Source organism: Pectinophora gossypiella, chromosome Z (assembly GCF_024362695.1).
Source record: "Pectinophora gossypiella chromosome Z, ilPecGoss1.1, whole genome shotgun sequence".
NCBI lineage: Eukaryota > Metazoa > Arthropoda > Insecta > Lepidoptera > Gelechiidae > Pectinophora > Pectinophora gossypiella.
The window spans coordinates 19572532-19595499 of record NC_065433.1 but is presented as its reverse complement, the minus strand read 5'-3'; the positions used below and the strand labels follow the sequence as shown (position 1 = coordinate 19595499).

Sequence of the window (22968 nt, the reverse complement as noted above, 5' to 3'; positions counted from 1 at the left end):
GGTTATACGAGCTAATTACTAACACAATATTGTTACTGTAAGCTATTAAAGAGACATAGTATATCCATAAAAGTTAATCGAGAGTATATAACCGTATTAAACCATTCAATGCTGATATTGTCTTTCCTGACAACACTTGTTTCACATTTCGCATTACGTATCTCTGTTGACCTAAGCCGTACAACCTAATTTTGACGCCAGTTCCGTCACAGTTGCCAGCGTTTATATGGGCTCTGTTTTAAACGAGTTGCGGGGTGTAGATGGTGGGGTGTATGAAAAAAAATGTAACGTTTAATATTAAATATAGAATAATTAAAATACCTAGTTGAAAGAGACTTTCCGTGAAAGGGAAATTTTCGGCATTCTGCGAAGAAGTCACAATTTTATACATTTTGATTTCATAGTGACGTTTAATTGTATAGGTAATTTATTTATTTATTTAAGATACACCATCGGTATATACATAAAAATTACATGAATAAAATCCAACGGACAATGACCGTATGTTATACCATTACAGGCATATACAACATTCAAGTTAGTTTTAAACAAATAATAAAACAACACGTACACGTGTTTGAGTTAACTTAAAGCTAGAAGATAGAGAAAAAAAATTGGGGGAGGCGAAAATTTTGTACTTACCTACTTTAATTATACATTTTTTACTTTTATAGTATTTTTATAGGACTTATTGAATGTTATGGTATTGTTCATAGTTTATTAATTATTATAGTGTAAGTACCTGAATATAAATGACACAAATTGCAAGTTAACGTGAGCGAGCGGCCCCGGCCCCCGTCAAATTAAATAATTACGAAGCGGCCCCTGCGTTAATATTGTTTTCGTAAAACCTTTTCAAAAGTGTACATTAAAATTTTATTGTCTTTTATTTTGCATCCAAGGTCAATAATAGCTTTGTTGTACGATAATAACAATTTGCTGACTGGCAAAAGTCAAGTTATAAAAACTATAGGCGTACTTATAACAACATTTCCGTTTCCATTCCAAAATGTTCAAAAGTTATCATTTTCTCACTCTTTCCCAATAATATTTTACAGCATCAATTACAAAGTCATTTACATGAGTTGCCAAGTCTAAGTACGTTTACAAAATATGACATAACAAAGTGATTTACAGCTCGAAGGCTTTTTTTTCAGCCTCGTCGAGTTAATCTAACTCCATATAGGTAAACGAATTAAAATTTCTCGCGTTCTGTGTACTTACTTAAGTACGTGTTGTGAATTTTATAAATGGAATAAATTAATTTCTACACCACGCCTTTAGCCCATACTTTTCATATTTTCGTTTTTCTAAAAACATTTGAACGATGTTATGCTATATTCTACAAAAGTTCAACAAAAGCAAATATAATATCTTATTATAACTTGGATAGAATTCAAAGTTTTCCTTCTTACGGATCCATTTCACTTCCCTGGGAAGAGCGATGATTCTTTATTTACTGGCCACATAATATATCTTTTGGATAAATCAAACAGCAAAATTGAGTCAGTCATCTTTTGTTTTTATACTTTGTCATATTTTCTGGTCTCGTTAAGAAGCAAGTACATTCCATTTGCAAACATGGTTAACCCTTCGTCGACATTATTTAAGAGAGGCGAAAAAAACATGGTATAATCTCGAACTCCTCGGTTCCCGTTATGAAGGAAATCCACACGAAAGAATATTTACGCGAGACACGAATTTGCATAAATATTTCGTACGCAACTTGGTCAAGGATACTCAACGGCGAGATGTTTTCGAGTTGAAATGGTATGAAATTATTATCCCTATAAAATTTCATTATATTATGTGCGGGTCCGCCGCTGGCCCGTGTTGCTCTATGGTGTCCAGTTAGTAAAACACTATAGAAATATTGGAAATTCCCGATAGGACTGTATACAAGCTGGTAAGCTGATTGCGCGTGGACAAAGGGAATGGGGTTACACTGCTATTATGACTGGAATTGGCATTCAATCAAAGGTCATCCATGAGTACTTGTTTTCTGTGTTATATAATAGTTACACGCTAGATGCTGAATTTGATTACTGTTGTTGTGAATATTGCAGTAGATTTTGCATTGTGTGTGTTGTTAGAATAATGTCGTATTTACACGTTGGTATTTTAGTATTTTCTAATAACTGAGTAGGAAAAGAAGACAAAGGGAGTATGACAGGCGTTACGTCCCACCACGACAGCCATTTTACACCTACACAATACACGTAGAGCTCGCCCTTCACATTGTATGGCTCTCGCTACCTTTTGACTTTCCTTTGACCGAAGCATAATAAAAGTCTACTCGTCAACCGCAGGGAGCTACAGCTGCGAAAGTTTCTTTCGTGTCTGTATGTAAAAGGTTGACATCTTTATGATAACTTCATGACATAATTTATAATATAAATCAATTTGAACTTTGAATATTTAACAATAATGGCGCTTTACCACAAATTAATGAACTCTTTATAACACACCAGGAAGACAAAAAAGACAGCAATCGTTAAGCCAATAAGGTAATTATTTCCTTAGCCTTTCGCACACGTTAGTGTCGTGTATAAATCTTCAGGTACAATGTCAGATAAGTACAAGTACATTATGTATTAGGTACCTACGTAACCTACACAAAGACAAGAGGCCAAAACTGTTTGGAATCAATAATTACCCGTTAAACCGTTACGTTTCAATTAGTATAATGAATATTGCACAATCCTACTAACGAATTATCATATAGGTACCTAAATGATACACATGTTATTTGTATCTTGTATTTGTAAAGAAATACCCATAATATGTATAATATTATTATAATAATCTCTGCTTGTAAAAATATAAGTTCAAAAACTAAAACCCGACTGCGGAAAAACACGCTTTAAAAAGTATGAAACAAGATAATATTCTCTTCCGTTCTCTGAAATTCTTCAGAATAGTGATATAATGTTTAGGAGATAGCCATGATCGCAAGCAAACTCTTTGGACACATTGGCATTCGACCACGGCTATCAGCTAAACATAACTATTCGGAAAAATTTCAGAGAATAGAAGGAAATATTTTCTTGTTTTTTACTTTTTAGACCGTGATTTTCCGTAACAGGGTTTAAATTTTTTAACTTATATTTTTATTTAGGTATAACGTGCTTCCGTTTAGTACTTATGCAAGATTTGGAGATAAAACATATCCGGAATATGTCTGAGCAGTTATGTTATCAATTCAATTGTTTTCAATTGTTTACAAGTAATGGCGGGTTTGCTTGTATTAGAAGTAATGTATAAAGGTATTTGTATTGTCTAAATTAAGCCCTTTAATTTTGATAACCAACACCATCGATATTTTCGTTTTCCATGTTTTCGTTCTCAGTTCAGGTCCTCTAGAGGCATATAGCAACATGGACCTCCGCGATCTATAGGGCGCCACATTTCATTTAACGTGTAGCAGAGTACAAACTCTGCACATACTGGCCTTTTGTTCGGACCATCATCATTTTAAATTACGAAATTCTCATTCCATTCCATTCGCATTTCCTTTCATTTTACTCACTTTTGACTGACTGAATCTCCGACCTTCATAAAAACAACAAGTGTATTATACCGTTTAGGGCCGTGCCCTCTAAATCCTTAGTCTTGAATCTTTTTGAAATGTGTATATTGTGAACTATTATTTTTGTGACTATGTTACTAAGTTTTGTGAAGTGTTTTTAATAAACTATATATATATATTGCTGCTTGCTGTTGCTTCTACTTTTTCACCAATCATTCCCCTACTCTGCCGGCACGTCGGGATACCATATCCTCACCTCTCAGCGTGCCGCAAACGTGACGTCACATAGCCTATAACTACGCACAATTAAGACGCTTTTAGTGACACCTTATTTGACAAGGTTAAGACGTTACCTAGATGGTAACAGACGTGCATACACATATACATCCACACACACACATGCATATAGACCGGTCAAACACATAACTCTCCCCTTTCCTTCGCCGTGGTCGGGTAAAACACGGAGTATATTAATCCTTCTATCTAATCCTACCTCTATTTTACAGTTTCAAAACTGTTTTAATAAGTTCCAAGTATATTTTTACATGAGCTACTACAACATTAACGGAGCGAATTTCGGGTTGAATAAGTATAGTACACGTTTTAGCACCATGTTTCTATCACCAATGAAAAAGTATTTATAATAACCTACACAAAAGTAAGTAAGTAACTAGTTAGTTAGATTTGCTCTTGATCGGAAATGTTTGTTAAAGTAAAGCAATTCGAATCTTATCGCAGTCTCTGGCTCTTCGAACCAATTTCCTAGCTGTAGTCTTCACTGAAGAAGTCACTAAAGGTTAACTATAGGTCACTAAGTGTTAATAAAAACCACATCCGACTTTAACTTTGCAAAAAATACGTGGTTTTCCTTATAAAGCGACGTTGAACATAGTGACAATTAATTATAGTCTATGCCCAGCACTGGGACAGATGCAAACGATGATTTTACTATTTACCTACTGTAAGATTTCATTCTTACAGACTAGATATAAGTAGACCTTGAACTTCAATAATACTACATCAAGAAAACATTTATTTTATTTTCAGTGCAATGGTTTTGTTCAATAGCATTCCTGAAGCCTTATTACCAGAGCACGGGGCGTACCGTAGCAGGGTTCAAGAAAATTGCTTTTAAATAAAAAAGCTTTTATAAATGTTAGCTACGTCAAAGCTTCAGGAAATATTAAGTTATATGAACACGAAAAGCTTTGAGAAAATTACAGAATATCTTTAAGTAATAAAAAAAGCCTTTGTGAAACATCAACGTTTAAGATTCATAATATTTTAGAGATTATCTTTTATATAAATACAAAGGTAGAATCAAAATTATTCGTAATCTTACGGTTTAAGGATGCCAAAGGAGTTTTAAAAAGTATCTTGTTGAATTGAATAGGATAATCTGTCCGTACTTACTGTTAAATCCATTTTAAGAATCTAAATATATTGATTCCTATCGCGAGTCCTTTTTACAAGTCGCAATCTTTTCTTCTATCGTGTGGGTTGTGAGGTGGATTACCAACCTCATCAACCCTGCTGTCAGGGTTACTATTGAGCCGCCAAACGACCCTGACATGGCTCATGTAACGACTTACTTACATCAGTGAGTAGTAACCGGGACCAACAGCTTGCCTTCCGAAGCACAAATCATCTTACTTTCGGACAATCAGGTGATCAGCCTGTAATGCCCTAACCAAACTAGAGTTTACAGATTTCCCCACTGGGTTTCGAAAGCGGGACCTCCGGATCGTGAGCGTTAGCTCAATCACTGCACTACGGAGGTCTTTATATCGCAATTATACATGAACTCATTTTTAGGGTTTCGTACCCCTGGCGTGAGTGTGTTCATCAAGTCAAAATGAATTCGTCTTGGCAAGCACTGTGATCCTACATGATATTCAGGGTATGAAGCTGGCGCCGGAAAGTGGCCAAATGAACTTTGTTATAAAACCACGCAACCTTATCGAGTTTGGGCTCGAATGAATTGTTTACTCATTTTACTTGGATTTCGCAATCAGAATTTCCTTTTACCTACTCGGCAGGTTGTTTTAGGTAACGCACAGCTGTGAACTTTTCTGGGCATGGAACCCGCGGTGCGCAAACCTTACTCGCACTTGCGCGGTGTTTATTATTTAAAAAATACAATGATGTTCGACTCCTCACATACTTGGTTAGTTTAAGATTTTTTTTAAATTGTCTCTATAATCAAATCCCAAGTAGTTATCAAGAATACGTGCAACTTGCGAACCAGGGGGAGGTTTCCTCGTAAAATCATCTGCACTAAACTTCTCCATTACAGGAATCGCAGCTCGCGGAGGTTTAAGGTTCTATTTGCGCCGACTTCACAGTATTTATACTTAGCTTCATTTGGCAACCAACTTGAAGGTTCTTTGTTAAACGACTTAATAACGGAAAGAGTCGTAATTCATGTGTATAAGTGGGTGAAAATAAAAAGAATTACCTATTTATATGCTTTTTCATTACATTTGAGGTCACTCGATTTGACAGGCTAGTATTCGCCACATTCATTCCGACGTGATGGAAATCCTGTGACATCGCAAGGAAAGAAACGGATCCTATGACACTTCTTGCCCAAATCTGGAAAATCATTTGGCTCCGATGTATCTTCGTATAAACATTATGTCTCTTCGTTTATTGGTAAACGCATTCGTGCTATTAAAGTACTTATTAAAAATTTGCTCCTTTTCAAATAAAATACCCAGCGCCGTATTCGAGGAAATGACATTGCAAAGTTCTTAAGAAGCTTTGCATTTCTTCAACTTTAGAATATAACGAGTCTCTAAATATAAGAAGCCAGTTAACATTTCAATTAGGACTTGAACTTCAGTCTTAAACCATAGAAGTTCTAGCAGTGTAGCACGCGCCAGTCGAGTCTAGATGTGTTCGATTGGGTAGGTATAACGTTGCGATTGCATGTACACAATACAGCTACCAAGTAGGTGGTTATTTGAATGCGGGAATTGAGGAAAACCCAAACACTGGTTAGTTCATCGCATGCGTTCAGTAAAGCTTTCAACGAGTGGAGGCCGTGCACACCTCGAAGCGATCTCGCACACTCACTCATCGAATATTGCAAAACGTATACCAAAAGTGTACAGGTACGTATCTACGCGCGTATTTTTCCGGGAACGGTTACCACCACGTAATTTAGTGAGACGTCTCGTCATGCGTAGTTAGGTAAATTATTTTGTACCTAGTCAGCATTTTATTTTAGACTATTTCTCCTTTTAATTAATAGTCTTAATATACGTAAAACTGTAAACAGTATTTAAAGTACCTAAATGAAACGGATGTCTATAAAACTGAGTTCAGCGTACTCCAGTGTATATTTCGATTACTTATAGGATTTTCTGTGACTTAATTGAACTACACAAATAGGTACTGGCATTAAGTAACAGAAGTAAAATGTATTTAAAAGATTTATCACGGTTATAAATTTTGCTGTGTATCCAACAATACATAAATCACGTGAGAACCTTTCACGGAAAGATTAGGCGTGGTACAGGAAACTTCTGAATTTAAATGGACACGAAATGATTGATCACTTCTCTAATTGCAGGTTGTCTTGCGACGAAGCGATGGCCTGTTTATTTTAATATTTTTAAAAGAACAATCAATATTTTTTTCGACATTTAAGAGATACCACCGTCATACGTGAATAAATTAAACATTCTGCCTATTACTTATTCTTCTATCGTGTGGGTTGTGAGGTGGATTACCAACCTCAGCAACCCTGGGATCAAGTTTATTATTGAGCCGCCAAAGGCCCCTGACATGGCTCATGTAACAATTACTCACTTACATCAGTAAGTAATAACCGGGACGAACAGCTTAGCGTGCCTTCTGAAGCACGGATCATCCTGCTCACGGATTACTAATAATGCAGTAGGTACTTACATCATTCTCTCATACTACTTACATCTTAAACGAAACAAGGAATAGTCCTATTTGTGTGGTAGAATTAGTCATAAAATGGCTAAAGCAAAAAATATATTCCCACAACAGTAAAATTTATGTGACTTTCTTACGGGCGCGATTCTTAGGTATAGGTATGCTAGGGCAATGCCAGTCTCAGCCACACACATTGAACCCTTCACTCAATAGGACTAAAACAATGTGCCTAAACGAGATATAAGCGTTGCCCATAGAAATGCATGTGAAAATCTGATTTGCAGACACTTGAGACAGTTATCAGTTGATGACCTCGGCCTGTTATTTGTGGACGGATCGATCGATACCCAATGGGGTATAATTAATGAATTATGTCCAAGTGGTGTTGGCTACTGGAAAATATAACCATCGTTTATCAAGGGGAGCTTTTTTAATTAATGTTTATCTATTTCAAGAAGATTAGTCTTGGAACACCGCTATTTCGGATTGAGGAGAGACTGGGTGATTCTTAACCTTATGTAGTTTAAAATAATAAATAAAAAAGTATATTTTTAGACTTAATACCGCACGTATATTATTTCACTAATTGATAGACGTAAATAGCTGATAAATAGCTTTCAATTTGTATTGTGTGTATTGATACTACTGACAGCGGTTCATTTTTGTTTAAAGGATTTTCAAGAAAGAAGGGTTTTTGCTCTTTATTTATTAAATGCAATACCGGTACGTATTTATATAAAAAAAACTCAACAATTAAATTATTGAATTGTTCTTCCGGTCAATGATTACAGTTGTCTATCTAGATTTAAGACCGTGTGGCTAATTTGAATGCGTTTTCATAACAAAAGTAATATTTGCTCTGTTCTATATAACCAATCACATTACGCCTGTTGACATAGAAAAATATAAATTATATTATGTAAGATGATTGTAGAGGTACAAAAGGTATAATATAAGTATAGCAATTGTGGTAAAGGAGAGAGGACGACTTTGCTCAACAGTTGGAGACGATGGGCTAATAAAAAAATAAATAAAAAATGTATACTTACCTATTGATGATAAGATTTATTCCGTAACTTTTATGCGTTGAAAAAACAGCAACCAGGTCATCGTTAATACTGTTTTTTCCTTACAGGACACGAGGACACACGTTGTAGTCGAATTGTATGAAACGGAGAAGTCTTACGTAGAGGCACTGGAGATATTGGTTAAGGTAAGAAATTATTATTATTTTTATACTAATTAAATATTGCATATCTACTTGTTACTGAATGATAATATGTAATGAAGCAGTTACCTTATCCGAGGTTACTGTTTCATTTGTACAAAACATAATATAACGTGAATTTATGAGACCCACTCTGACCTAATTTCTAATTATAATACAGAGGTATATCTGTATACGGATTTGACAAATAGGTAAATTATATTTTGGCATATTAGATGTCATTATTTTCCTTCTCCACCCTCTTCTATTTACGGGGATATGATTAGTTTGGAATTATACTCAGTCAACTTGGGTCTAATTTGGAAAAATCGTTTGAATAGTGAATGTGGTGGACGGGGACGTTCTAGTTGTATCTCAGCTTACAAATTTTTAACAAAGTTCCCCTTTGTTCCGTCCACGCATCAGAGTTCGCCAGTGACAGTTATTGACGGCAATACCCAGTTTCTGGACATATTGACTGCGCGGATGGACAAATTGATTGCCACCTTCAGTATTAAACCGATTTCCGACTAAAACATCGCAATCGGAATCCTTCCATCTACAATTCTAAATTTAGAATATTAGATTTATAGTGAAGTCGTTCTAGCAGCTATTTCAAGAAGACTAGTGTTTCAAACGTTATACTTTTTTGTTTGACGTCTAAATGTTCGCGTATGGTTGTTTGAATAGATTTTTTGATGTACAATTTGAATAGACAGTTTGTTAAATTCATATCTAGGTGATAGGATACAAAAGGTACAAATCAATAGTACGACTTCTTCGGGCTCTCATGTTCAAATGGGAATTCCTCAAGGATCCATTTTGGGGCCGTTTCTTTTTTTAGTGTACATAAATGATTTACCTTATGTAGTACAGAACCAAGCTGACATTGTACTGTTCGCGGATGACACTTCTCTTATATTTAAAATTGATAGAAAGTTAGAGGAACTTGACGAAGCAAACAGCGCTGTGTCGCAGGTTCTAAAAAAAAAAAAAAAACAAAATAAAAATCATTTATTTCGGGTGTTTTCCCATAGTAATTGTTAGTAACAAAAGTCTTATATCTAAGCTGGTTTACAGTAAATAACCTAGTTCTAAATGCTAAGAAAACGAAGTGTATTAAATTTGTTCTACCAAACGTAAAGAAAGTAAATAATAACATTAAAATTAACGACGAGAAACTAGATTTTGTTGAACACACCGTTTTCTTACGAATTACTGTAGATTCAAAACTTCCATGGGGCCCACATATTGTATCACTAGCGGGCAAGCTAAGTTCAGCAGCATATGCCGTCAGAAGAATCCAACAACTCACAGATGTACCCACTGCTAGATTTGTCTACTTCAGCTACTTCCACAGCATAATGTCTTACGGTATTTTATTGTGGGGTCGAGCCGCTGATGTAGAAACTATTTTCATTATTCAAAAAAGGGCAGTTCGCGCTATTTATAATCTGCGTTGTCGGGACTCTTTAAGGGAGCTGTTTAAAGAAATAAATATACTGACGGTCGCAAGTCAATATTTTTATGAAAACATTATGTATGTGCGTAAAAATGTATCTCTCCTTCCGAGAAACTGTGAAAGGCATATTTACAATACAAGGAATAAAAATAAAATTGTTGTTCAAAATTCTAGATTAAGTAAATTAAATTCATCTTTTTTGGGGTTATGTATACGTTTTTACAATAAAATACCAGATAATATTTTAAATTTGTCAGAGAACAAATTTAAAGCTTTATTGGATAGCAAACTGCGTTTTCACTCACACATCGACAAAATCGCAAATACTGCGTTCAAGGTGCTGGGGTTCGTCATTCGCAATTGCAAAAGTTTTAAAAATCCTCAAACTAAAATTATTATTTATAACTCCTTAGTGAGGTCGGGCCTGGAGTATTGTAGTGTTGTGTGGAATCCCCATTACGACGTGTATATGAAACGCTTGGAGAGAATTCAGAAAAGATTCTTATGGCATCTATCTTTCAGTTGCTTTATGGCTAAGAAGCTGCCTAGTTACTCGGAACGTCACCATTATTTTAAAATGCGTCCTTTATCAGAGAGAAGATATTTGCTGGATGCAATATTTTTTCATAAGCTTGTAAACGGAACATTAGATGCGCCCGATCTTCTTTCCAGACTTAATTTTCTTGTACCACATAGCCTGCCACGCAGTAGTTTAAAACACAGGTTTTTTCTGAGACCTTTGGTAGAAGCAACTTGGGATACAATTCACCACTAAACAGATTAACGAGGATGTATAATAGTTTAAGTAATAAAACTGAATTGGATATTACGAGTAAGCCCAATGCATACAGAAGTAACTTGTACTCAATTATTTATAAATAACAACAAATGTGTCTGTTTTTAAGTGTAAATGGCCTAAGCTGTGCAAGCGTGATGCGCTTTTAGCCTTCTTTTTTTTCTCATTTAAGATATCTTTGCTGCAGTTAATTTTGCATGCCGTTGTCACCTATAATTAGGGTAACAATTACTCTTGTTTATGTATAAGTAACTTGTAATGTATTTATTGTTGTTAACTCTGTTGGTGACCATAAATAAATAAATAAAAAAATAAAAATAAAGCTCACGTGAAGCTTACTTTATGTAAAAAAGCCTATTATAAGATTAATGATTACCTAAATGATAAAAATGTCTGGTATCGAATGTGTTCCTCTAGTTATTAAATAACTTGTAATGTGCCCTCATTGATTTAAAAGATGTGTTGCTGTTGCAGTTTCTTGTCATTTCTTCTCCTCAGCCATAACACCTTGCGAAATGACGTAAATTCAAAAATGTTACATTGACCTTCAACAAGTTTATCCATGATAATTACGTTGAATAAATGATTCTGATTCTGATCTAGTAACATATCGATAGACTTTATCTCGCTTGTTGTGTTGAGTTGGCCTGTAATCTAATTCTTGCGGGCAATCTCCTGTGTCCCGGGAGATCCCATTCCACTCAGTCAGCATCGAGTGTGTCACGAACTCTATCTCGGTTGTAGGTCAAACCTACTTAATTAAAACAAAATTTAATTAAGTTGTGGAAGAAAACATTGACTCTTCGCTTGTACATACCGCGACGAGTTGCAAATGAAAAAGAAGTTTTTCTTTTTTTAAAAAATCTTGCTTATTCATTTTCTATTTCATTTTGGTTTATACAGAAACTAGAAGTGTGAAATTAATGAAGAAAACCTTTTCTTTACAAGGCGAAACGTTTTTATCTTTATTTATTGATTGTTACTTCATTGGTTGTTGTACAAAATAATGTATACTCCACTAATGTATACTTACAGAATTGAGAAAAGTCTCGCAATAGTTCATTAAACAATCCAGCTTTGTACAAAATTAATTGGAGCTTGATTTCAAATGTGCACGAAATGACTTGTACGGTCACGAGTACTAATATGTATACACTTTGAAACCATGTCACATTTAACTTTTTTGACAAATTAAACCGAAAGTCTCATTAAATGTCAAATATAGTAGGGCGACAGGGTTCTAAAGTGGGTACATGATATTGCTCATATGACTGTACCTATTGTAAATATTTTGTTAACATTAACTCTATGTGATTTTGAAGTTCCTGTGAATTGGTTCAGTACTCAATCCACTAATATTTCCTGGAATAATAGTTGTTGATTCAGCCCCTAATTGGTACAGGTACCCATTGATCCCCCGGTTACATTAGTCCAGTCAATATTACTTTATTTCGAGGGTTCTGGAGTGACATATTCGCACCTGTTTAGGTGCCTATAGATAGATTCCACCATATGACACTAGCCATATTTTTACTTAAAAAATACGTTAACATAGTACATGAATAAAACTTTAACGAAATTAGTTAAATATAAGTAAGATGTACTTATTAAAAATTATATTTAAATCTCATCTGCTTTAAATAATATATAAATTTAAAAAAGATGAAACCACTTTTCTTCTGCATGGGATACCGGACATGGAATTATAGATATAAATGTATCTTACATATATTTTAAGCGGTAAGGTTCTTGAGTTTTTATGTATCTTTTTTATTATTTTACACTTTTTAGTGATCATGAAAGTGTAACATTTATTTGAAATCAGCTTTTAAATAGCTTTCAGAATGATACTCAATTCATATTACTTCAGGTAAAAAATAAATATGACTCATTAAAATTGTATTAGATTGTTGAAAAACTTAAAGTGCATTTCTAAATGCACGCGACTGTACCACAACCACAGGGGCCGAAGGGAAATCTCTAAATTAGTAGAATGAATGGAAAAATAAATTATAATTAGTGTGCGACCAGAGTGCGAATTTTAAGGGACCAATAATGGATCCTAACCGGGACACACGCCATTTTGAATATTAATATTTTTTTACCCATTGCTACATTACGATACCAGTGTAGTAAGACCACGGTAACATGATCATTAACTAACATACGGATACCTGGATATACATAAAGCTGCCTCAGGTACATGCTCTATAAATAAAACAACCATTGAAATAATAAATAATAAGTATATTGGTTACTTACTCTAAATTTCCAAAACGCACGCGTGCTCAAACACAAGTGTACACGTGTTCAAAATGGTACGTCTGCCTTCGATGCGTGCTCGAATCAAAAAAGCCCCAATGAAAGACAAACACGCCTTTTTATACCCTTTCTCCTAGTGTTGCCATATGAAGGCAACACAAATTCGCACAAAATTACAGAAAACCTAACATTCGACCATCCTGACGTCGTGCATGTCCTCATGCACGTAGACAAAACGTCTAATGTTCAAACCTAACATTCGGCGGGCCAAGTGATTCCACACTCATCGAGAACAGTTACAAAGCTTCACTTAAAATCTAAAAGTACAACGACATATAATCACATTTACGGGGTGAAACATCAGCTCTTCTTTCTAATCATAATATAAAGCTATTCAAGTTGTCAATAGTTCGCAAACCCTTCCTTCTCACGAACCATTGCAAAGCAATTGAGTGTGAACCTTCTTTCTCACACTTGTAATTATCGTATACAAACCTTCCTTCTTATATACGATAATTAAAATAATCATAATATAAAGCTACTCAAGTTGTCAATAGTTCGCAAACCCTTCCTTCTCACGAACTATTGCAAAGCAATTGAGTGTGAACCTTCTTTCTCACACTTGTAACTATCGTATACAAACCTTTCCTTCTTATATACGATAATTAAAATAATCATAATATTACAAAGCTATTCAAGTTGGCAATAGTTCGCAAACCTTTCTTTCTCACGAACTATTGCAAAGCAATTGAGTGTGAACCTTCTTTCTCACACTTGTAACTATCGTATACAAACCCTTCCTTCTTATATACGATAATTAAAATAATCATAATATTATAAAACTATTCAAGTTGGCAATAGTTCGCAAACCCTTCTTTCTCACGAACTATTGCAAAGCAATTGAGTGTGAACCTTCTTTCTCACACTTGTAACTATCGTATACAAACCCTTCCTTCTTATATACGATAATTAAAATAATCATAACATTATAAAGCTATTCAAGTTGGCAATAGTTCGCAAACCCTTCTTTCTCACGAACTATTGCAAAGCAATTGAGTGTGAACCTTCCTCACAAAATTGAAAGTCACCTTAACTAAATAGCTATGAGCCCTCCTTCTCAAGCTATTACTAAATACACATCTTACAGTTTCATCCAACAAACAGTACCTCTACTTACTTTCTTTTGATTGTATATAATAATGACACAATCAGTCATCTTCATCACTACTTTCTTTATCATCATTAACGTGAATCCAGGGTGACATTCGATTTGTTAAATGAAGTAGTCATCAATCCCAACAAATTCAAACTCAAAAATATGTTTATTCAGTAGGTAACATTGTTACACTTTGAATCGTCAATTTTTACATCTTTAAGGGATTCCCGAACTGACAATAAAGTATAATTTTGCGTTTCGCATACTATTTCGTTCAACATAGGATTAATTTCCGCATCCATCTGAAGTCCAAACATTACCTCAGTCCGTCCCGTTGTCTTCCGACGGGTGTTGTTCATGCCCCATTGGACTCTACCTATCTTGTCATCCCAGACGTTCTTGTCAAAATTAAGATTTTGCGCAGTTAACGACCCTAACATCGTGCGATTACACTGCTCTACTTGTCCATTGGACCTAGGACTTGCAACTGCGTTCAACACGTGTCTAATACCTTTATCCGAGCAAAACGTTTGAACACGTACGATGTGAAGAAAGTACCGCGGTCGCTAATAATTCGATCTGGGTTTCTGAACGTATAGAAAATATCTTCTAATTCTCGCTTTGTTGTAACTGTTTTTGGTATTTCTGACTGGCCTGATAAATTTAAATTTCGTAAAGGCATCTACGACTACCAATGGGTAAGAGTTTTCCTCTCTTTGATCGCACAAAAAGGTCCAAGGTGATTGATGTACAGGGTGTGAAAAGGCACCTCGACTTCTCGTTTACGTGGAATAGGCCCTCATTTGAATTAGTTTTCTGTTATGTACTTTAACCCATCTGCATCAATATCAGTGGTAAGAAATTCCCGAATGCGACCCAGTTCACTATCACCTAATTGAAGAGTCTACAACCTGTCCCCCTCATTGATTGACATAACCGTCGGGTAAAGACCAGCGTCAATTTCCATTGAACTAAGATCCTCAATTGGGTTCCGAAATAGAAGGTCCACGTGCGACATTTTCGTGCCAGCACGATATTCAAAAAGCAAAAACAGCCACCAGCGGGCAATACGTCTAACCAAATCGCGTTTGGAAAGCATGGAGCGCAACGCACTACAATCGGTCATGATTTTGAAATTCTGACCCAGAAGATAAACCCGAAACTTTTGAGCGAACTTACTACCTATAGCAAGAGTCTCAAGTTTATAAACCTTTTCTCTTCTGGAGATGTCTGGCGACTATAGTACGCTACGGGATGGTAGGTGTCGTTTCCATTACGTCGCTGCATCAATATTCCACTGACGCCCACTTCACTGGCGTCAGTGTGCAACTGTGTTTCGGCGGTCGGGTCGTAAATGGCTAAGATTGGCCTATCTATCAGACTACTCTTGAGATCAACAAATGCGGCTTCTTGTTCCTCAGTCCAACACCATTCCACATCCTTCTTGAGCAACTTATTCAACGGATGTGATCAAGACGCGTAACTCCTTATAAATTTTCCGAAAGTATCCTACTAGTCCCAGAAATTGGCGGACGGAATGTGGACTGGTGGGACGAGGAACATCAAACACTGACTGTGTCTTTTTGTCAGCCGGCCGCACCCCAGCAGCGCTAATATCATAACCCAAATAGTTAATAATTCTGCTGTAAGAAATTACATTTTGCCAAATTCAGAGTTAGGCTTGCCTTTTCTATCAACTGTAAAGCCCTTTCTTACCTATCCAAACACTCTTCTACATCCTTTTCGTAAGTTAATACGTCATCGATGTAAGCAGTAGCTTCTGAGAACCTAGCGGAAACCAATACCTTATTCATCAGCCTTTGAAATACAGCTGGTTCGTTAGCCAACCCAAACGGCATACGATTAAATTCATATTGGTCGTCTGGGGTGATAAAGGAAGTTAAGGGTTTCGATTCTTCTGCAATAGGCACCTGGTAGTATCCAGATGCCAGATCCAAAGTTATAAAGTAGGCCTGCCCCACTAATCGAGCAATCTCGTCTTCAATCACTGCCATCAGGTACCTTATCTTAACTGTCATTGAATTCAGAAACCTATAATCAACACAGAGCCTTTGTTTACCGTCCTTCTTACGAACCAACATAATTGGACTCGCATATTCCGATACAATTTCTCGTACAATCCCCGCATTCATCATCTCACCAACCATTTCTCTTACTTGTTGTCGTTCCTTGTGCGACAATATGTAAGGCCGGTAAACCACAGGACGCTCAATATTCAATTCAATTTTCATTTCAGTCATATTTGTACATCCCAACTCCTCTAATGATTGCGCGAAGCAATGCTTGTATTCGTTCAAAATGTTAAAATAGACGTCGTTTATGTGGCTCTTCAAGCGTTTTTGCTAAAGTTAACATCTTTAGGCTCTATACCTAAATGCTCGACAACGAGGTCTGTGGGTGGTGTACAAATATGATTGACAATCTGAACTCTATTTCATCTACCTATAATATCACCTTCATCAATATAACAAAAGCTGACAATGGGGTAATATGAACAAAGAGCTGACCTTCCTCTACTTTGTATAACCCGCCGGCTATCGTGAATTCTCGGTTTGGCTTCCCCACGACTCTTCCGCTAAGCCTAACATATCAATTAATCACAACATCAGTACGAGCTCTGATAATCGCCTCTCCACTCAATCTTGCGCATGAAGCGGAGACGACCTTTACACTCGCAGTATCACCACTACCACCGTTAGCAAAAGGGAATTCATCATCATAATAAAACCTCAATTCGTTGGCATTCTTGAATACCAGCACCTGCTTCTGTTCGGTGAAGGACTGTCCTACTAATATCGGACAATTGAGCAGATTACTGTCAACCACGTGACACAAAACATCCGCACTAACACCGTCGATGCATAAATTAACCTGTGTCCTGCCCATGGACAAAATAAAATTACTACCACAACTTTTAATGGAGTCGGGGGTTGATCACAAGTCTACCCCAAAATCAGTGTCGTTGTTTGTTTTATGAGCGAAACTTCGCTACCGAAATCTATAAACGATATCATAGAGGTGTCATTTACCCTAACTGTATTGAAATATTTTGAGCCCGACTTAGAGGTAAGTATGCGCATGATTTTAGGAATGTTACCTAGATTATCACGGTTTTCAAAAAAAAGGGACTCTGCAAGTTTCCATTTTATGACCGAACCTACGACATCCTGTACATTGTACCAGAGGTTTGGGGCATTTAAGATACGGGTAACCTTTTTCCCTACAGTTAAAACAAAATAATTTGTAACTTGAATTTTTTTTGAAGTCTTAACTGATTTATCCCTATTGTCATTATTACTTCCCGCTGTGGATTCAGTCGACTACTTTGTTTTATTAAAATGAAAGCGATCGGGCGGCGGTTGGTTCTCCTTATTACTCATCAGAAAATGGAGTTGATCAGGCTGCGTACATCGTAACGCTTATCGCTGGATCTAATTGTCTTGTCACTTAATCCGTGGATAATGCAGTCCACGGCTCGTTTCCCTTCGATGTCACACCGGTTCACGATGGCTAATTCTTCATAATAATAAACCTCTAGCGGTTCACCAAACCTACTCTTTCGCCTAAGCGTATCCTCCAGGGATTGGCCATAATCATGTTCAAAAGGAAATGCGTCTAACCACTTTTGCTGCCATTCTGCCCAGCTGTACAAAATAGAATTGAAGCTTTCATACCAAACTTTGGCCAACTCCTGCAGTTTCTGCATTGCGAAGTGGATAACGGTTGTTCTCATCCCATCCGTAAACAGTGGCACACTCATTAACTTTCTTTAACCAAGTATCAATTTTTTGACTTTTCGATGAGGGTCCAAATTCGGGTAACATGGTTCATAATACTACTGGAAGGATGTGATGTGGCGACTGCTGTCGGATTAGGTTAAGATCTTAAGTCAACTAATGATTCAACAATATTAAGAACATCTTTAGATGAAAATGTAGGGCTATCTGACCTTTCTATTCCCTTAGCTGCCGACGAACGTCGCACCTCCTGCCCTTCGCCGCGACGTCGTTGGCTGTGTCGCTCGTTGTGCCGACGCGTGAAGCGACGTCTCTCCGGCTGCACTCCCGGCTCTCTCTCCGGCTGCGCTCCCGGCTTGTATCGGCTCGGCTCGGCTGCGCTCCCGGCTTGTATCGGCTCGGCTCGGCTCGGCTCGGCTCGGCTCGGCTCGGCTCGGCTCGGCTCGGCTCGTCTCGGCTCGTTTCGGCTCGTCTCGGCTCGTCTCGGCTCGGCTCGGCTCGTCTCGGCTCGGCTCGGCTCGTCTCGGCTCGTCTCGGCTCATCTCGGCTCGTCTCGGCTCGTCTCGGCTCGGCTCGGCTCGTCTCGGCTCGTCTCGGCTCGTCTCGGCTCGTCTCGGCTCGGCTCGGCTTGGCTCGGCTCGGCTCGGCTCGGCTCGGCTCGGCTCGGCTCGGCTCGTCAGTCGTCTTCGTGGAACGATCTCGTCTTCAAGAGGCATAATCTGGAACTCGAAAACATTGGAACATGTAAATATTCTTCAGATAACCCTATATGTATATATTTATACAGATATATTTCCAAAGTAAAATATCTCAAAAACGGTGTATCCTGATTAACACATATGGATACGATCCCACTTCTGAAATGTAGTAAGACCACGGTAACATGATCATTAACTAACATACGGATACCTGGATATACATAAAGCTGCCTCAGGTACATGCTCTATAAATAAAACAACCATTGAAATAATAAATAATAAGTATATTGGTTACTTACTCTAAATTTCCAAAACGCACGCGTGCTCAAACACAAGTGTACACGTGTTCAAAATGGTACGTCTGCCTTCGATGCGTGCTCGAATCAAAAAAGCCCCAATGAAAGACAAACACGCCTTTTTATACCCTTTCTCCTAGTGTTGCCATATGAAGGCAACACAAATTCGCACAAAATTACAGAAAACCTAACACCAGGAACATTCGCTGCAGTCTTGAGACTGACTTTCATAAATAATAACAAGTACTTACATCGTAAAATTATAATTCAGCCTGTCCGTTCATCTACTCCAAATTAACTGTAGAGTGACAAATTTATTATATTTATGGAACCGACGAAATATCAGGGCTACTGAAACAAGGTTTTTCTTCATTCCCCACATAAAGTACTCTTTGTTTTCGGTTTCGTTTTACACAATACAGTTTATGAGGCAAAGACATGTTTGATGAATGCCCCGGATATAATGTTTAATGTTATTGCACTTGCAGTCGTTGAAACCGTCCGACATAATAAAGTACCTAATAATAATTAATTGTTTCATTGCAATACTGTTGCAATCCTTTATCGTTTTCATACGAAGATGTATTAAGTATTCACCCATACATAGTATTTACCCTAAAAGGTAAATAAATATACTTATGAATGTCTATTATCCGTTGCGGTTGCGGCTTTGTTGAGTTTCTGTAAACATCATTGTGCGTGACTGGATAGAGATGTTTTTCAAATATTTTAATCATATTTTCCTCGTCTTCCAACCCTGTATCACCGCATTTTCCCGCGCAAATTTTCCGCTCCATCTTTCCGCCATGTGGGTCGGAGTATTTATTGCTGCCTCGCCCCGCGCGCCCTCACCCCGCGCCCCGCTTCCCGCACCCCGCGTTCCATACCTCTAATTCACCACTCACCCCTTGCTGTCAGCGGGGGCTACATGTACGTGCTGGATTTTGTCGAACGCTTTTAAATTTGTAAGCACTGTCGAGCCTTTTAATGATTTTGTGGGTTAACGACAATTCTGAAGGTTGTTTAATGTAATGTCCAGTTATTTCCGTTTTCTAATCAAAACTTCTTGATTCACGGCTCTGCATGAGTTGAAGTTACTTCGTAACATGGGACTAGAAATCCCAAACGTCTTTCCCGTTAGACGGGTGGCCTGTTTCTCTGAAAGTTCGCACAGACAGACAATGCTTGAATGTTATCACACTATTGACGACCGCGTCAGCATGTTTGGTTCGCCGTGATATTTTCCCATTGTGAAACAAGTTGTAAATAGACAACTCCACAACGTTATTAAGTTATCATTCACGCCTTAGGCTCGGCGCAAACGAGCCACTGAATACAGGCCACTGCACCGGTGGCTAGCGACTAGCAGTTCATACGTAGCGGGTTATAAAATGTGGCATCTACAGTCCACTGGTGGCTGTCGTGCGCTTCTGTGTCTGTCACAAATGTGGAGATATCAAGCGACATATGCCAGGGGACGTGTGTGGGTGGCCCGTTTGCTCTGAGCCATAGACTCGCGCGCTATTTCACCTATTGTTAATTTCTGAAGACGGTTCTGTCAAACTTCTAAAACAGTTACTGCTTAATGTTAAATTAAAGTTTGTCGGTTGTCAACAGCCAAATAGGTAATAGCGCGAAAATCGACAAGGAAAACTACTCAGTCAAATATACCTTCTTTATCTTATTGACATAATATGCTTAATTTTTTTTTGGTCTTATAGAAATCTCGGTAAAGCGTATCCACGCTTAGTTCATTTCATTGGATGTACCTCTGACTGCCCCATGTGCGAATACTAATAGTCCTGAGCTTATGTTATTTAAATACAAAATCCTTTATCATAACTCATAAGAATGCATTACCAAAGTCTTTATGGCGAAGCAGAAGATTTTTTTTTTTAAATAATTGCGACTGTGATGTGCAGAGAGCTCTTTTGAAGAGTTAATACACCCTATGTCTAGCCAGGGATTCTGTAGTAGAGGCGTCAATGAATCTTAAAACATATATGAAAGAACATTTATAATAATGTTCAAATTTTAGATTAACGAATTAAATACTTTTTATACAAACATAATTAATGGAAAAGGGGAACGAAAAGGGAATGATTATTACAATGATTAATAGTGCCAACTAACCGTGTGCTAATTTATTATCTTATATTTCAAACGATCCGAAATGTATTATAGGTAATTAGTTTCAAATAAGTAAAAAGGTTTCTTGTGTAACTCTAATAAAGATGTAATTGAAACGGACAGCTTGATTAAGTGCAGCGGTTGCCCCATCTCGGTTTCACAATTCAATAAAATCTTAGTGAACTTATTTCAAACGTCACATCACATTTATTTCAAGATCACAGCTTTATCTTTGATAATTCCAGAAATATCTCCAGCCTTTGAAAAGTCCAGAGAACGCTGGTCTTCTGGACGCGTTCCTGGTGGACGAGATATTCTACCAAGTACCTGGGATCCTCAACGTGCACCAAGTTTTCCTAGAGCAGCTGCGCCGGCGACTGGAACAATGGGATCTGCAACAAAAAGTCGGAGATGTGTTCCTAGAAGTGGTAAGGATAATGCATGAACCATGAAAACCATGTCCATTTTTCCAACAGGCCCCAGCCGGTTAACCTCAAATGTGGGACACACATTATTAGCAATTCTAATTCTAATTTTTTTACAATAATTGGTATTTGGACGGTACGTAATGTAATTAACAAATAATAAAAACGGACAAGAATACGTTAATGTGAAATATTTAACCTGGCATTAATCAAAGTCCTTTATTTGGTATACCTGGATATTAATATCCAGAAAAGTAGCTTTTATTGCATTCTTCAATACGAAAATACCAAATTGCTAAATTTCATGTGCGTTATAAAGTTTTTGCTTACTGTAAGAAGTGTATAAAATGACACCTCTACCTACTCCCTTCAGGAATCTATAACCATATCTACAAACATAATTGTGTTATAAAAATAAATATCAAGCATAAGGTTACTCCTTTTACAGTTCACCAAACCCACCGTTATGGATACTTATATGTCCTTCATCAACAATCTGAAGAAAGCAAAAGAAACGATCAAGACAGCATCAGCTTCGAGGCCAGCTTTCGCAAAGTTCTTGGACGCTATGGCTCGAGACCACAAAGGCAAACTCTCTTTAGATAATTTGCTCATAAAGCCTGTACAAAAGTTTCCGAGCTACAAACTACTGCTTCAAAGGTTGATTAAACACACAGGTACAATAATTTTGTAAAATTAATTAGGTACTTACTTATTTGAGTAAAAGAAAATATTTTATCTATTTCTATTTTTATAACAATTTGTCTTCTTTTTTCACAGATCCATCACACCCTGACCACAAACTTTTGCTAGAAGCACAAAAAGAAGTTCACGAATTGTTGGAGCTTATCAATTGCACTGAACGTGAAAGTCTTGAATTAGAGCAACAGCAACAGACATTAAGAGACCTAGAGCAAATGATCGAGGGCCTGTCAAATCTGGTCTCAGCAGAGAGGATGTTCCTGAGACACGAGACGGTCACAATGCCATCTGCTCAGGGCACTATAAAAGATAGAGCTCTATTCCTTTTCAGCGATACACTTTTGATTACAAGCGTTAAAAGGAGGACCGGAACGATAAAGAAACCCATTCCGTAAGAAACATTAATTATATAATTAATCACGCTTACTTAAGGATTTAAATCGTAACTTACATATGTACTTGTTTTCAGAACATACCAAAGTAATATTGCAAGTCTAATGGAAGGTAACAAGTACAAGCTGTTGATGAGAATATCGCTTGCTGATCTCGAAATAATTAAAGGTAAAAGAGCAACACGTTATCTATTAATATAAATTATTATAATAACCGTTTTAAAGTAAACACGTTGATTTATTATA

The 22968-nt window shown here is 37.0% G+C and overlaps 1 protein-coding gene across 3 annotated transcripts in view; it reads left to right on the top strand.

Moving 5' to 3' along the window:
- The window catches only part of LOC126380548 (rho guanine nucleotide exchange factor 17), a 92390-nt gene that overhangs the window by 62475 nt on the left and 6947 nt on the right, over window positions 1-22968 (top strand). For all 3 annotated transcript variants that reach the window (XM_050030021.1, XM_050030020.1, XM_050030022.1), the window contains exons 4-8: window positions 8574-8651; window positions 21449-21631; window positions 22077-22305; window positions 22409-22721; window positions 22800-22891. In XM_050030021.1, coding sequence (XP_049885978.1) covers window positions 8574-8651; window positions 21449-21631; window positions 22077-22305; window positions 22409-22721; window positions 22800-22891 — 895 coding nt within the window. The remainder of the gene's footprint in view (window positions 1-8573; window positions 8652-21448; window positions 21632-22076; window positions 22306-22408; window positions 22722-22799; window positions 22892-22968) is intronic.